The sequence below is a fragment of the Lissotriton vulgaris genome, unplaced genomic scaffold (assembly GCF_964263255.1).
Source record: "Lissotriton vulgaris unplaced genomic scaffold, aLisVul1.2 SCAFFOLD_1079, whole genome shotgun sequence".
NCBI classification, from domain to species: Eukaryota; Metazoa; Chordata; class Amphibia; order Caudata; family Salamandridae; genus Lissotriton; species Lissotriton vulgaris.
In genome coordinates this window covers 155830-173068 of record NW_028242795.1, presented here as the reverse complement: position 1 = coordinate 173068, position 17239 = coordinate 155830, and the positions used below count along the sequence as shown (strand labels likewise).

At 46.3% G+C, this 17239-nt stretch overlaps 1 protein-coding gene across 3 annotated transcripts in view; it reads right to left on the bottom strand.

Moving 5' to 3' along the window:
* The window catches only part of LOC147668837 (uncharacterized), a 207525-nt gene that overhangs the window by 65641 nt on the left and 124645 nt on the right, over positions 1–17239 (bottom strand). For all 3 annotated transcript variants that reach the window (XM_086948412.1, XM_086948411.1, XM_086948413.1), the window contains one exon: positions 14461–15642. In XM_086948412.1, coding sequence (XP_086804538.1) covers positions 14461–15502 — 1042 coding nt within the window. In that variant the 5' untranslated portion in view covers positions 15503–15642. The remainder of the gene's footprint in view (positions 1–14460; positions 15643–17239) is intronic.

Sequence of the window (17239 nt, the reverse complement as noted above, 5' to 3'; positions counted from 1 at the left end):
ATGTTTTCTTTCCTCCTCTTGGTTCACATGTACATTCTTCTTTCAATGACACTTTAGAGCACACATTCAGTGACCTGCCACCTCACGAACTATCCTATCGACTAGCACTGCGCAACAATACTTTCATTCGTATGTTACACCATTCTCACCAGACCAGCAATGTAACGAATTGCTGGGTATGCGGCCGACTCCCACCTTATCAGAAACTGAAGGGAGCTCTGCCCCTCTTTCCTTATCTGTTTTCGCACAATGGTTCGTGCGGAGCATGGTTTGCTTTAATGTCATCACTAGACAGTAAGTCCACAGTTTCCCAGGGCGATTGGATATGGGGAGACCTGAATACAGTTATGAATAAGGCATGTTTCCCAGACGAAGACGGTCTTCCCCAAAGGACAGGGACCAATCTAGAAAATGAAGTGTACGAATTAGGAAATTTTTCCCTTAACCTCATGATTCTGAACGTCCAGTCCGAGACCACTACAGATTCGCCGTTTATTACAGTCTTACCCGTGAAAGGTGAATTATGCGTTAGGAAAAATGGTTCAGTGCACCTAGGACACAGTGATTGTAATACTGTGGTAGAATTCAGTGATAAAGGAAAGTCTACTTTCAAAGCTTCCCGTCATTCCTATTTTATTTGTGGTCAGACAGCCTATGTACGTCTGCCCTTAGACTGGGGTGGAACGTGTTATATTGCGTTCCTACTGCCACCAGTTTTTCTAGCCCCATCCAATTATCATCGAGACTCCCAACTCGTACATGTAAGACACAAGAGAGACCTTCCTCCAGTTATCGATTACTCTGAGTCAGCGTGGGACCACTACAAGGATTACATTAAAGGATATTTCTGGTTCATAGGTCCCGTCCAAAATAGTAAAATAATACGCAGGTTAACAAGAACTCTTGAAGCAGTAGTGAACGAGACTACTTTTGCCTTAGGAAACTTGACCGAGGAACAGTCTGCTATGAGACTTGTTGTTCTTCAAAACCGCCTTGTTCTTGACGTCATCCTGGCCGATAGGGGTGAAGCTTGTAGAGTGATCGGCTCCAGTTGTTGTGTTTTCATTCCTAATAACGCACCAACAGTATATGCAGCAATAACAAGGCTCCATAAGATAGCTCACCAGATGCACCAGAATCCAGGCACCTGGACTTGGTCCGGTTGGCTCTGGAGTGTGATATCAGCCTGGGGATGGAAAGTGTTGTCCTTCCTAGGAATAGTACTGCTCATAGTATTCAGTTGCTGTCTCTGTCTGCAATGTGGCCCAGCGATTTGCGGCTTGTGTGCCACTGCTTGTATTCCCCGTCCACGTTCTCGTTCCCGTGAACGAATGAAGAAAGACGAGCAAATGATGCTCTATGAACAAATAGATGGTCTCATGAAAATAGATGTATCGTAAAGGGCGCAGTAGGGGACAAGGAGGGAATGAGGAAACAGAAATTTTATGTGGTCAGTGTGTCCCCCTCTCGCACCCTATCCACGTACCCATGCTCCATGTATGTCCATGTTATCATATAATTCCCTTCCCGTGCCTGTCATAATAATGCCCCTGCATTTCCGTCTAATGTTAGCATGTCAGTTATTAGGCCTTCCATGAATGAAACGTTAATTCTGCACTGAGGCCTACGCTGCCAATGCATTTACATGGTACACGTTAAATATCGAGAAGCACACGTTTTTGTGGCCCAGCCGAGCCAGGCCCTGAATTCAGGCTCCGAGCCTCTTCTGTCTCTGAAAGCTGCAGTTTAGGTATGCATCCCTGACCTCTCCCTTACTCCCTGCCCAGCCGAGAGGTGCCCGGCCTGGCCTGCCTGCCAAGACGGTATTTCGCCTACAGTTATCTGCTCAGCCTCCGCAAAAACACATTCCAGTCTAGTGTAATAGGTAAACATTTTTTCCGCCTGCAGAGCATAGGGCCTAGCCTTCCTGTCTCCATGCAAGTGATTTACTGAACCCGTTGCCATAGTAGGCCCATGGCCCCACGCAATGCACGAAGAAATATATGCACACACTAGCATTTAGTGATGAACGGCCTCTGCTCGAGAGACCTTTACTTCAGACAATACATCCTCCAAACACAAGATATCAGATATGCTAAAAGGTGCAGGTCGTTCTGACATCCCAGACTCCAGACTCCTCTACTAGTGCTAAAGTCAACCCCCCAGCTCTCCCCAGTTACCCGTCAATTTCACGTCATGATCAGTTGCGCGCACATGCAGGGTAAAGGTTTATGCTGACCCTGCAGACCTCCTCTAGGCATCCACCCACCTATGACACTCCTATGACTCATCAAGTGAACACCCACGTGTACGCCTCCTTACACGCCTTCTTTTACGCCCATGTGTTCTTATCTCTCTCTTTTCACTTGCTCCGCCTGGAGTGTTCAGCCTACTGTATTCATTGCAATTATGTGGTTTTACTATATATAACGTGTGATGTTAATAAAAGGTGTGATATCCCTTCCTGAACCTTAGTGGTGATGGAACCCGATTCTCCCCTGGCTCGAGCCATTGAAATAAAGCCCTTTTGAACTCGGACACCACGGACTCTGCCTCTCATTTTATGAGCTATCCTTATTGTTATTAATGTATAGAAAAATGTCCGGGTAATTTTATTTACCACACACACCTACCGTTCATGCGCCACCAACAAACACCTACTGGTCATGCACCACCAACAAACATCCACTGGTCATGCACCACCAACAAACACCCACCGGTCATGCACCACCAACAAACACCCACCGGTCATGCGCCACCAACAAACACCCACCGGTCATGCAGCACCAACCAACACCCACGGGTCATGCACCACCAACAAACACCCACCGGTCATGCACCACCAACAAACACCCACCGGTCATGCACCACCAACAAACACCCAACGGTCATGCACCACCAACAAACACCCACCGGTCATGCACCACCAACAAACACCCACTGGTCATGCACTACCAACAAACACCCACCGGTCACGCACCACCAACAAACACCCACCGGTCAGGCACCACCAACAAACACCCACCGGCCGTGCGCCACCAACAAACACCCATCGGTCATGCAGCACAAACAAACACCCACAGGCCATGCACCACCATCAAACACCCACCGGTCACACACCACCAACAAACACCCACCGGTCATGCACCACCAACAAACACCCACCGGTCATGCACCACCAACAAACACCCACCATTCATGCACCACCATTAAACACCCACATGTCAAACACCACCAAGAAACACCCACGGGTCATGCACCACCAACAAACCTCCACCGGTCATGCACCACCAAGAAACACCCACAGGTCATGCACCATTAACAAACACCCACCAGTCACGCACCACCAACAAACACCCACCGGTCATGCGCCACCAACAAACACCCGCCGGTCGTGCAGCACCAACAAACACCCACTGGCCGTGCGCCACCAATAATCACCCACTGGTCATGCACCACCAACAAACACCCACTGGTCATGCAGCACCAACAAACACCCATAGGCCATGCACCACCAACAAACACCCACCGTTCATACACCACCAACAAACACCCACCGGCCATGCACCACCAACAAACACCCACCGGTCATGCACCACCAACAAACACCCACCGGTCACGCACCACCAACAAACACCAACCGGTCATGCGCCACCAACAAACACCCACCAGTCATGCAGCACCAACAAACACCCACGGGTCATGCACCACCAACAAACCTCCACCGGTCATGCACCACCAAGAAACACCCACAGGTCATGCACCATTAACAAACACCCACCAGTCACGCACCACCAACAAACACCCACCGGTCATGCGCCACCAACAAACACCCGCCGGTCGTGCAGCACCAACAAACACCCACTGGCCGTGCGCCACCAATAATCACCCACTGGTCATGCACCACCAACAAACACCCACTGGTCATGCAGCACCAACAAACACCCATAGGCCATGCACCACCAACAAACACCCACCGTTCATACACCACCAACAAACACCCACCGGCCATGCACCACCAACAAACACCCACCGGTCATGCACCACCAACAAACACCCACCGGTCACGCACCACCAACAAACACCAACCGGTCATGCGCCACCAACAAACACCCACCAGTCATGCAGCACCAACAAACACCCACCGGTCATGCACCACCAACAAACACCCATCGGTCATGGTGCACCAACACCCACCGGCCATGCACCACCAACAAACTTCATTTTCTACACTAATCGCCCGGCTCAATGGAAAAACACCTACTCTTTTCACCTTCAAGTAGCCAAGTCAGTAACAATTCCCTATGGTGAAAAAATCTCCACTACCATCTCCCTGACCTTCAAAGGGGATCTCACTATTTCCATCTACAGAAATTGAACCATTCTCTTACAGGCCACCGACATGCACCTCACCACTTTTGACCCCCACTTCCCCACACTTCTTTCCTCGCTAACTCAACAGAGCCTTCAATCCCTTTCTCGCCTATCCCCCACTACCCTCACTAATATCGTGGAACTGATCCAATCTCGCTGCCCTGAAGATGCTCTCCTCAACTCATGGACTTCCACCATCAATCACTACAATCACACTAACCCTATTCTTACTCTCCGTTGCCAAACACCCACCATTATCACATCAACTGATCTCACCAGGAGCAACAAACTCACAACAAACTCTCCCCTCAAGGCCAATCTTAACATCTTGGTCTCTAACCTCAGCCCTCCTGCGACTGAAATCCCCACAGACACTCCCCTCTCCACCCCTGAGAATCTGAACCCTCCCCCACAACCTTCCCCTACCACCTACTCAGACCCTGTTCCCACGACCCTTCATTCCCCCCTGGTCGAACGTCATTACCAATCCAGTGGTCTCTCTCCCCCCTTCTACAACTTCACCGTCCTGAGGGCCGTGATTTACACTGCAGAGATGGGGCCTTCATATTATGCACGTGTCACTATTAATTGCCAAAATATAAGGGATCTGCTCCACTCAGTGTGCCGGCAATCGGTAGTACAAAAAGCACTAGTACGTCCAGGCCAGGTTCTCCCCGACAAGCTAGTACACATCAGATGTGTTCACTGTGATGTGAAGCCTTATCCCCTAGCACAAGTAACCCGCCATCCCATGGGAAGGCCCCCCTGTACTGTGAAGGTGGGAGTAATAGAGTCCTTGCCTGAGGACCTGATCATAGGAGTTGATAATCCCGATTTTTGTCCCGGTTTCAAACAGAGGTAAGGCAGGTCACAAAAGTAAAGGAGTTCCTAGCCCCGGCCCTGATTGCTTCAGAATCCTGGGTGTTAGACCGCAATTTTAGATTTGCACAAGCTAACGATGCCACCCTATTTAATGCCTGGGAAATGGCTCATGTCGCCCAGACCAACCCCAATACTCTGTTCCCAAGGTTCATCGTAGAGAACAAGTTATTGTATAGAGAGGGAAAAGCTGGTGAACCCCGCCAGTTACTGGTACCAAAGGCCTTCAGGGAGCAAATCCTCTTCTATGCCCACACCCACTTAATGGCAGGACATACTGGATCAGAGAAAACCCTACAGAGTATTTTAAAAGGTTTTTACTGGCCAGGCATTTATAAGGAGGCCTCTGAGTACTGTAAAACTTGCAAGGTATGTCAAAAAAGGAATCTCTGTAAACCCCCAGCAGTACCTTTGCAGCCCCTTCCCATCATAGGGACTCCCTTTGAAAGAGTGGGTATAGACATTATTGGGCCCCTTCCCAGGACAACCAAGGGAAACACATACGCATTGGTAATAGTTGACTACACCACGCGCTTTCCTGAGGCCTTTGCGCTGCGAGCCCCTACAACAAAGAACATAGCTGAGAAATTCTTAGAACTGTTCTCGAGGGGGGGGTTCCCCAAGGAAATACTAACCGACCAGGGAACCCCATTTGTGTCTCGACTCATGAGAGAAGTGTGCAAATTGTTAAACCTAAAACAGATACGAACCTCAGCATACCATCCCCAGACCGACTGTCTGGTGGAAAGGTATAATCGCTCCCTAAAACTACCTTACGGAAAATGCTGTCATTAGAAAACAAAGATTGGAATCTACTTTTGCCTTTGGCCCTTTATGTACTCAGAGCGCAGACTCAAAGTAGCACAGGGTATTCCGCTTTCGAGACGCTGTACGGGCGACAGCTCCGGTCTCTACTAGAGATAACAAAAGAAGCTTAGGAAAAGGAAGGACGACCAACGGTCAATATAGGACTACATGCAACAGTTAAAGACCAAGTTGGGAAAACTGAGAGACCTGGCTTATTCAAACCTCGAGAAAAGTCAGCAGTGGCAAAAACAACATTATGACCGTGGAAAGAAATGGAGAAGAATGTCAGTAGGTGATTGGGCTTTGGTTCTTACACCATCATCCACCAGAAAGTTCCTGAGCGAATGGATAGGACCCTACCCGGTCATAGAAATATTGGGCATTAACACCTACCGGTTACAAATCTCCCCATCGAGAAACCAATGTTTTCACATAAATCTCTTTAAAAATGGTTGGGTCCAGTCCCAAAGACTTCCCAGTTTGGATTACCTGTCACAACCAGTACCTCTACGTTAGGACAGTTACCCATGAATGAGGACTTGTCCTCTGAGATGAAAGAGGAGCTACTTACGGCCCTACAGCCATTCGCTCCCATGTTCTCAGACACGCCTGGGTGTACCAACCTCATCGAACATAGAATAGAGACAGAAGGAGGAAAACATGTTAAAATGAGACCCTACAGAATTCCAGCGGCACGGAGGCAAGACGTCAGACGAGAGGTACAAGACATGTTAAAGCTGGGTGTGATACGCTCTTCCCGAAGTAGTTGGTCGTCACCGATTGTCATGATACCAAAGCCAGATGGTACCACCAGGTTCTGCATGGGCTTCCGCTCACTAAATGCAATATCCTCTTGTGATGCGTACCCAATACCCAGGGTGGACAAATTGATTGAGAAAATTGGAGAGGCTCGTTTTATCACCACGCTGGACCTAACGAAGGGTTACTGGCAAGTGCCCCTCAGGGAAGAGGACAAATGTAAGACAGGCTTTTCCACCGACGAGAGGCTCTTTGAGTTTAACGTCCTGCCGTTCGGTCTCCATCGGGCACCGGCAACCTTCCAGAGGTTCATGAATGAAATACTCCGGTCTTACACGATGTTCTGTTCAGTATATCTTGATGATATCGTCGTTTTCAGCTCCTCATGGTCCGAACACATAACTCATGTCCAAGCCATCTTAACAGCTCTGAAAACAGCAGGTCTGCATATAAACGCCAAGAAGTCAAGGGCAGCCTTCTCCAAAGTGAAATACCTTGAATTTATGTTGGGAGACGGGGTCATTGCGCCTCAAGAAGAAAAGGTCAAGGCAATAGTAAATACCTCTTTCCCATCCTCCAAAAAGGAATTAAGAGCCTTTTTGGGGTTGATTGTATATTATAGAAGATTCCCTCCTCATTTGGACTCCAGTCCCATTTCTCCTCCACCGAACCCCTCGAATAGGAACATTACTCTACCGACTCCCCACGTACAACCTCCCCCCTCTCCCAATCCTAGGGACCCCATCCAACCCCTTACCCCTGCTCAATCTCCCCCCATAGACCCAAGTCATCCTCGACCCCGCCTAATACCTTAAACTTTCTCAGCTAAATAGCACAGCAACTGAACAGAATGGAGCAGAACATTAACTCCCTTGCTGCTGATTTCCTGTACTTACAACAAGACCTCCTTAACAGGGCCAAGCCACCGTGCTCCCTCCCCCCGAGGTGTTGTGCCCCTCCTAAACTCAATACATCTCACATGGCCCCTCAGAGCTCCCCTCGACCCTCCAGCCCATCATCGAGCCAGGCCCTCATTCCTAACAAGGATAGACAACCCTTTTCGGTACCGAAATCAGATGAGCTCTACGACTCTCACCTCGCTTTGTACCAGAAGCCAGCCCCTTTCCACATCCCTGTTATTATCGGCACTAACAGAATTGCGAATACTGTCCACTCGCCTAGACCCCCTGCTCAATGCACCTCTATCCACCTTAATCCCATCTTCGAGGCTCCCAGTCCTCTCTCCTGCATGCTCCTAAACTGCAGATCAGCAGTACAACACGCTACTGACATTGCTGAAGCTCTTCTCAATGAAGAAATTGACATTGCCTTTCTCACAGAATCCTGCCCACTCCACCCCCATTCTTGACATTCTCACCCCTCCAGGGCACAACATCATCAGACAAGACAGGCCGATCAAAATTGGGTGAGGGGGGGCTAGCCATCATTCTTAGAGATGGAATACAGATTACCAAACTCAAACCTGCAGAATACCTATCGTTTGAATACCTAGGCATCAAACTCACAACCAAGGGCTCCCCACCCATCAAATTCCACACCATCTACCATCCTCCTGGAGAGCGTACCCCTTTCCCCGAAGAACTAACAGACCTAATTACACGATTCTCCTTGACAGACACTTAAGACGTGTTCTTGGGTGACCTCAATATCCACTGGAACGACCCTGAAGACTCCACTGTCCTGAACCTTTCCAACCTTCTGGTAATATATAACCTCACGCATCTCTGCAATAAGCCAACTCACATCAAAGGTGCTACACTAGATGCGATCATAACCAACAATGATCTGATCTCCCTGACAGAGATTTCTCCCATTGACTGGTCCGACCACCACCTCATTCTGTTCAGGAATGACACACTTACCAGACCCCAACCTATTTGTGTTGTCAAACCTAAACTCTTGACCAGAAACATCAAAGAAATACCTTTATCCGAACTTGAAGCCTGGATTCATCCCCATCTTCAACTCCATCCTTCTTCAGGGACAGCTAATGACCTCACTTCACACTTTAACTAAAGAATGACAGAGGTTTTAGATCAAATAGCTCCTCTCAAACTCAAACAACTGAGGAGAACCAAATCAAAACCCTGGTTTAACGTGGAGCTGAATGATGAACGGCGTCAACTCAGACATGCGGAAAGGACTTGGAGACAAAACCCCTCGTCCTTGCACCTAACACATCTTAGATCTGCTTGGCGGTCATACAAAAAACACATCTTCAATGAAAAGGCATCTTTTTTCCGCAGCCAACTTGATCTGGCGAAAAACAAACCAAGAGAACTCTTCGACATTGTAAAAAGCCAAACTAACTGCACTCCCTCTCAAGAAATCGAAGCCACCAATGAGCGATGTGAAGAAATCGCCACCTTCTTCACTAATAAAGTCTCTAAAATTGATCAATCCTTCTTACAAACTGCTAACCCTCCTTCCACCTTAACCGTCCCCCCTTCAACCTCCCATGACCACTCGGAAAGAGCTCTTAACAAGGAAAATCAAACCTACCTCCAGCCAAAAAACAACGTGCAATGGTCAGACTTTGAGCTAATGTCGGTTAGCGAGGTCTTCAATATACTTTCTAATCTAAAACTTTCCTCCCACACTATGGACCCCCTCCCTTCGACAATTATAAAAGAACTCGACCACATCATCTCCCCTTTCTGGCCAAAAATCATCAACTCCTCTCTCACCTCAGGCTGAGTCCCAGACTCCCTTCAACTTGGACAAATCACACCCATTCTCAAGAACCTGGGCTGACCCTAATGATCCTAACAACCTGAGACCCATCTCTAACCTCCCATTCCTTGCAAAAACATTGGAGAAATGTGTTCTCCTCCAACTCAATAAACACATTGATGAGTTCAACCTCCTCGACGCCTTTCAATCTGGTTTCAGAAAAGGCTGTAGTACGGAAACAGCTATGCTCAACGTCTCTGACGACATTCACAAGGCCCTAGACGAAGGTGATGCCTGCCTACTCATCCTTATTGACCTTTCTGCGGCATTCGACACAGTAAACCATCCAGCCCTTCTTGAGAACCTGTCGAAATGTCCTGGCATAAATGGCACAGTACTAATATGGTTCACCTCCTTCCTTCAACACCACTCGCAACAAATTAAAATTAATTCCTGTCTCTCACAGCCTACTAAAGTCACACTTGGGGTCCCATAAGGCTCGATCCTCTCCCCGTCCCTCTTCAATCTCTTCATGGAGCCCATCACAATCATATTGAAAAAAGCTGGAGTGAACTACCACCTTTACGCGAGCGACACCCAAATCTATTTCAGGATCAAGTCCCCCAGCGACATCCAACTCCTCAATACCACCCTAACCGAGATCCAATCTTGGTTCTACTTCAACGGCTTAAAGCTCAACTCAGACAAAAGGGAATAATCCTATTCTCTCCAAAAAATAACCATCGCCCAATCCAAGAATGACTGAAGAATCTGACTGCCCTAAACTGCCCCCTTACCCTATACGACTATGTTAAGTCTCTAGGCATCACCCTTGACAAGAACTTATCAATGGAGGCCCACATCAAAAACTCTGCAAAAAGTGCTCTTTTCTCTCTAAAACACCTCAAGAAATTGAAACCTTTTCTACCCCACGATGACCTCAAGACAGTAGTCCAATCCCTAGTTTTCTCTAAAATCGACTATGGGAACGCCATCCTTACAGGGACTCCAAAAGCTCACCTAGCCCCTCTAAGGGCAGTGCTGAACATGCCTGCTCGACTCGTATCTGGAGTTAAAAGATTTGAACACATCACTCCAGCCCTCAACTGCCTCAATTGGCTCCTCATGGAAGGGAGATGTATCTATAAGCTGACCTGCATCACACACAAAACCCTTCACTCTCCTGGCCCCAACTACCTAAATAACAAACTGATAAGAGCAGGTCAATCCAGAACGCTGAGAAGCTCCAAAACTCTCCTTCTTATTCCTCCGCAAATGAAAAAAATAAACCACCCAATACCGATCATTTTCTGGCAACGCTCCCAGGATATGGAAAGCTCTCCCTGGAGTCCTCAGATGCAACCCCTCCTTCTCCTGTTTCAAAAGGGACCTGAAACTCCATCTCCTAAACAAATACTATCAGGACCAACGTCAACTTACCTAGACTACTATATCCGAGCTGTCTCCTCTCTCCCTGGACATTCAAGAATAGTGGGTGACCGGACTATGTCATTCTCACCTGTTTCTTTTTGTTGCTCTCTCCCACTCCGCTGCACTGCATATTTATTTCCCATGCTGTTTTTTTTTCTTTTTTCTTAGGTTTGCATCCTTACTGCCAGCCTACGATGTAATGTAATGTCCCTCGGCTGTTTACTGTGTGTTTGTAAAGCGCTCTGATACCTACGGGTTAAGCTAGCGCTATATAAAACTTTAAATAAATAAATAAGGCTTCATTTGTTGTTTTTCCTCCTGTACTGGGTTCCTAAATATCTATATGTTTTGAAGCTTGATTTCTCTTGAACAGCTGAATGGATTTTCACCAAATCACAAAAACATGCTTTCTCTGTAAAGATCAAGCATGTTGTCAATTTTGGTGTAATTCTGGGCTGTTCAACTTTCCTACGGGAAATTGCATGTGGAAAATGCGTTTTAGGACCCCCCTTGTTTTTTAAATCAGCCCCCGCTTAATGGACCACCCTATAATTTCTCACAAAAGAGCTGGGTTGGCTTAATGTTTTTTGAGGAAGTTTTGTGAAGAGTCGTCAAACTGCGCCAAAGTTATTATCAAACCAAAAAATGCATTTACTATGGAAATCTTACCCTAACTAAAACATTACAGTGGCGGTGGCCACTTTGTAGTGATAACGCTCTACTTTCTTTAGATCATTGTGCCCCACCATCAAAAGAAACATGTACACAAACAAAAATGGAGACAGAAAACTGACTCCAGAAGATACTTACACAGGTTCAACTTGTCATTCCGCTCCATAAATTCAATTCATCAATCTGATGTTTCATGGAAATTAATACAACAATGCAATATAAATTAATTCATATTCAGTAGCACCAAATTTGCGGAAATGATCCAGTGCTTCCTGCTGCATATATAGGTCGATGTGAGGTAACGCCTTGAGATACGACCTATCCCCATTATCGAGTTTTGTCGAAAGGTCACTGTTTGGTGATATACAATGTGCCTAAGCAATTTTTAACTTTCACAGTGTCCGAAAGTTTACATGCACAGCCCCAAGGGGGCGTAATCTTTGCAGTATGAGAATCCCGGAAATTGTGACCCTATATTATACAGATTAGTTTAATCCGTATTAATCCGGTATCAGGTATTCATGAGGAATGTTATGTTATGTTATGTTAGGAAAAATGTGTAAAGCGCACGGACACCAAAGGTTTAGGAATAGATTCTCAAGACATTCGAACAGCTCTTCTAGATTAGGATACTGTCTGGGGGTTACCCTGCCGCTTCCCCTGAAAACAGACTGGTCATACTCCTACGCATATTAATGAACTGATGTAGGGATGGACGGCTGCACACGATTGGACACCAGACCTACTCTTCCCTGTCCGAGTGTTGAGCATTCCCCTTACAGCATGAATTTTCAATTTTTTCACCTTCATATTAAGATATTTAGTTACAGTTTATGTTTGATGGTGACCCTTCTTTGCATCGCACACGAACAGCATATGTATCAAGGGGTTATTAGGAAAGTATATGTTTATGTACTTCCTAAACTGTTGATGCTCACAAAACAATGCACTCAAATGTAGAATTTTCACGTTTTAAATATAAATATAGAGGAAAACGGTTGTTTTCTGTCTGTATGTAGGTGTAAAATCAGGAAAAGATAAAAATGGAATTGGGACCCTTAATAATCTAGCTTGCCCTTAATCCAAAAGAAATGTACTGAATACTAACAAATATTCTTTAGGAGGTGGCTCAACCAGGATCAAGGTTTCGTCCTGTTTTCTTCAGAGATGGACATTAGCTCCAGAGTTTTACCAACAGAGGGGCCTGAGGACGAGCATCAACGGAAGCTACCCTTCCTGCAAGGCAACTGCGTTCGACAGTCTCCCATGGCCTTCTGCTGGAGAGACTACGGGAGGCCGGGGTGGACTTCTTGCAGAACAGATCCTTCCAGGTTCTACAACATCCATTTAACTCTAGAGTCTGTCCTCTATTGAACGGGGTGTCGCAGGGTTCGGCTCTCAGCCCCACCCTGTTTCATATTGATTTGCGCCCTCTGGCAGATATTGTATTGAGGCATGGGATAAAGCTGGTGTCATATGCTGATGACACTCAGCTGATTGTTACTCAGGAGCAAAAGGAGTCTGGAGTGAAATCTGATTTCAAGGTCTGCTTGGGTGAGCTTGTGGACTGGATGAAATACAGCTGCCTCCAGCTGAATGCGGGGAAGACAGAGGTGATGGTAGTTGGAAAACAGCCCTCTCTTTGGTCACAGCAATGGTGAACAGAGGAACTGGGAACTACTCTGTCACCGAAAGCAAAGGTTAAGTTCTGTCTTTCTCTGAGCAGATAACCGCTGTGGCCTGAGCCTGCTTTGGCATCCTTAAAATGCTACATGAAATAATGGACCTACTCCCCGTTGACGCCAAAAGAACTATAGTAGAGGATCTCATTACATCTCGCCTTGATTACTGTAACATATAGTACCTAGGGGTGACCGCCAGAAATTTGAACCTCCTGCAGAAGGTCCAAAATGCTGCAGCTCGGCTGATTCTGAATATCCCTAGACGGCCCTGCGTAGGGGAAGCTCTGAAGAAACCTAATTGGCTCCCAAAACAGGCCAGAGTTACCTTTAAGGCCCTAAGCTTTGGTCATAGGATCCTTAGTCAGAAGGGGCCACGATTCTTGCTCTCCCTTTCTCACGGGATATCGGCCCGCATGGGATTTGAGATCGCTGGCTCTGCTAGGGTGATTGTGCTCAGGGTCTGGAAGGTTCGAGCTGGAGGGAGATCCTTTGGCTTCCGGCAGCTAAGCCATGAAACGACCTGCCTGTGGATCTAAGGATCTGTGTGTCGGAGTCTCTGTTCCATAAAAATTTAAAAACCTGGCTCTTCAGGCACCCTTATGGTGGACGGAAGAATGTTTTTGACTTCTACTGTTTGATAGTCATGTGTGCAGGAAGGGCGTTAGCTCAGGGTATTCGCTGGGGTTTTGATGATGTTCTAGCGCGGGGACACTCCGTTGCAGTAACCAGGCGCTTTACAAGCTAAATAATAATAATAATAACTATATGGCAAGATAACCTAACCACAACATTAGAATAAAATCACTTCTTCAGGATTCCTTCCTCACCACCTAAGGAGAGCCCTCAAACTTGCTAAACACTCAAAGAAGACTGGTTTTCAACTAATACCAGACACTGACCAGGAAGTGAAGGAGGTTTCATGCCCTATTGTCCCTCCGTGCACTCCAGATTCTCCAACAGCTAACTCGGAAATGTAAGGAAATGTAAGGAGAACAATTAAGTATTTTGACTCTTGGATATTGAAAATACCGAAAAGCTTTTCATGGATATTTTCATTGGCAGATGTATTAAAAGTGTGGTGAGATCATGTGTATTTTTACAATTTTTTTTTAGATAATCAAGGAGATGATGTGTAAAGGCTACAGGACAACATGCTTCATACCTTCTGTGTGAGGCTCTTGAGTCCAGGAAGGCATCCAGGCGTTCGAGCCGCCTGCCTTGGAGGCACGTCCAACAGCTTCACCTGCCAAATACCCCTCGACCAACTGCACCGCTCCATCGAGAGTCCTCACGTGCTGCTGGGTCAACCACTCGCCAGCATGCGCTGGCAGGATCTTTATGAACTGCTCGATGATGATGCGCTCCAAGATGTCATCGGGGCTGCGGATCTCTGGTTTCAGCCATCTCCGGCCCAGGTCCTGCAGCGTATGAGCCACCATACTCGGCTTTGATCCCGCTGTGAAGCCAACACTGCGGAACTTCTTCCGATAGGTTTCCTCAATCATGCTTGTGTGATCAAGAAGGGCTTCCTTTAGCTGATCATAATCTTCTGCAGTATAAAAAGGCAGTGACTGGTAAATAGCGTAGGCCTCCTCTGAAAGGAAGGGAGCCACGCGCATGGCCCACTGCTCCTTCGGCCAAAGCGCATGCGTCGCAGCAGACTCAAATGCGGAAAGGAAGGCCTCAGGATCATCGTCTGCTCCCATCTTGCTAAGAGTAACTCCTTGGATAGTTGTTTGCAGTCTTACTGGGCCTTCTGGTGTGGGTTCTTCTAGGCTGTTTTCCAGCGTAGCTGTTTTTCCAGTCTCATCCAGAGGGTTTTCCATCGCTCCAAGAGAAGCCATCTCAGTTTTCACAGTAGAGTCACCTGGCTGGTCCATAACCGGAGATGCCTGAGGATTAACATGAGGATGTTCTTGCCTGTCCCCAATAGCAGCCTCCTCCGTTTTCACAACGGAATCATTAAGAGGGTCCTGCTCCATTTTCATTCCAGCATCCGCGTCCAATTCCCTCAACAGAGACTCTGCTGTCTTGAAAAACGAGAGCTCTTCCTGTCTCTCAACCAGAGTCTCCTCCATTCTCCCATTCGAAGCCTCTAGTTTCTTCACACCAGGAGCTTCTTCCCTTTGTCGAGCTAGAGGCACTCGGCTTCTTTCAAGCACCAGCCGAGAGGTTGGCCGCTTGCCTTTCCTCTTTGCAGACATGGCAGCTTCCAATGAGGTGCCTGGAAGCAGGTCCTTCGGTTCAAGGGAAGAGTAATGTCTTAGTCGTGCGCTGTGGGCGGGTTCTTTGTAGATTGCAAGAGTAGACCCATCTGTTGTCTGCCTGCACACCTGCTAGAGGCCTAGAAGCACAAATGACAAAAGAAAAGAAAATATTCACTATTTAGGTTAATACACATTTATAAAAAAGAGGTTATCCGGTGAATTATAATTCTCCTTACAACAAAATTACTACCAAAAATGTTTACACTTTTGTATTTTCAGTTTTATATTTTATTTGACCTCTTCGATGAATGTTCTTCGGTATCTTCTCTGTCATATTACGACAAGACAAATGTCACGCTTATCACCTCTAGTCCACACTATTATGGAGGCAATGGTACATACTATTAACTTCAGTCCTTAAATTTTACCTCTGCCTACCATTGGGGTTCCACTGACTTCACTATACCTCATTTTGGTATAATATATACAGAGCCAGCTTCCAACTGTATGTATCTATCCATGTATGTGTGTGTGTGTGTATACATGTGTGTATGTATATATATCTATGTGTGTATGTGTGTTTACGTATGCATCCCTGTGTATGCGAGTGTGTGTGTGTGTGCATGTATGTACACGTGTGTATGTATATATCTATGTGCTATGTGTGTACATATGTATCCATGTATGTATGTGTGTACATATGTATGTGTATGTATCTATGTATATAGGAGTGTGTATGTATATATATGTGCGTATGTGTGTGTATGTATGTATCTATGTATGTGTGTACAGACGTGTATGTATCTATGTGTATATGTGTGTGCATGTATGTATGTGTGGATGCATATATCCAAGTAATTATGTGTGTATGTATCTATATATGTATGTACATATGCACGTGTGTTTGTGTACCTATGTATGTATGTGTGTAGGTACGTATGTGTGTATGTATCTAAGTACGTATGAGTGAGTGTATGTATGTGTGTGTATGTATGTATGTATATATGTGTGTGTGTGTGTGTATGTATCTAAGTACGTATGAGTGAGTGTATGTATGTGTGTGTATGTATGTATCTATGTATGTGTGTACAGACGTGTATGTATCTATGTGTATATGTGTGTGCATGTATGTATGTGTGGATGCATATATCCAAGTAATTACGTGTGTATGTATCTATATATGTATGTACATATGCACGTGTGTTTGTGTGTATGTATCTAAGTACGTATGAGTGAGTGTATGTATGCATGTATGTATGTATATATGTGTGTGTGTGTGCGCATGTATGTATGGGTAGTCCTGTGGCATGAGCCTGGACATTGGCAGCGGAGAGCTGCACTACAGGTCAACGAGTGAGAGGAGGGGAAGCTGGCTTGTGGAGGGCTCTGCGTTGCGATGTAGTGTTCCTCAAAGAGGGGCGCCTTTCACTCGCACTGAACTGGAGCAGTCCTTAGGTCATATGTATACGAGGGAAGAGGGAAGTGGGAAGAGGTGCTCGAGTGCTTAGCTGAGAGCAAAACAACAAAGAGCAACAGGTACATCAGAAAAAAAGACTTATTTGAACATTCCTTAAAGTTGATCAAATAAACAATAGGTGGAAAAACACAAATGTTGCCTAAATTAAAGTACAGAATATACACAAATGGCAAAGCTTTCTGTTTTAATCAGGAGCTTTTATGGTCAAGATACAATTTCAGTGGTGAAGCCAATTCACTGTACATTATGTTATTTTC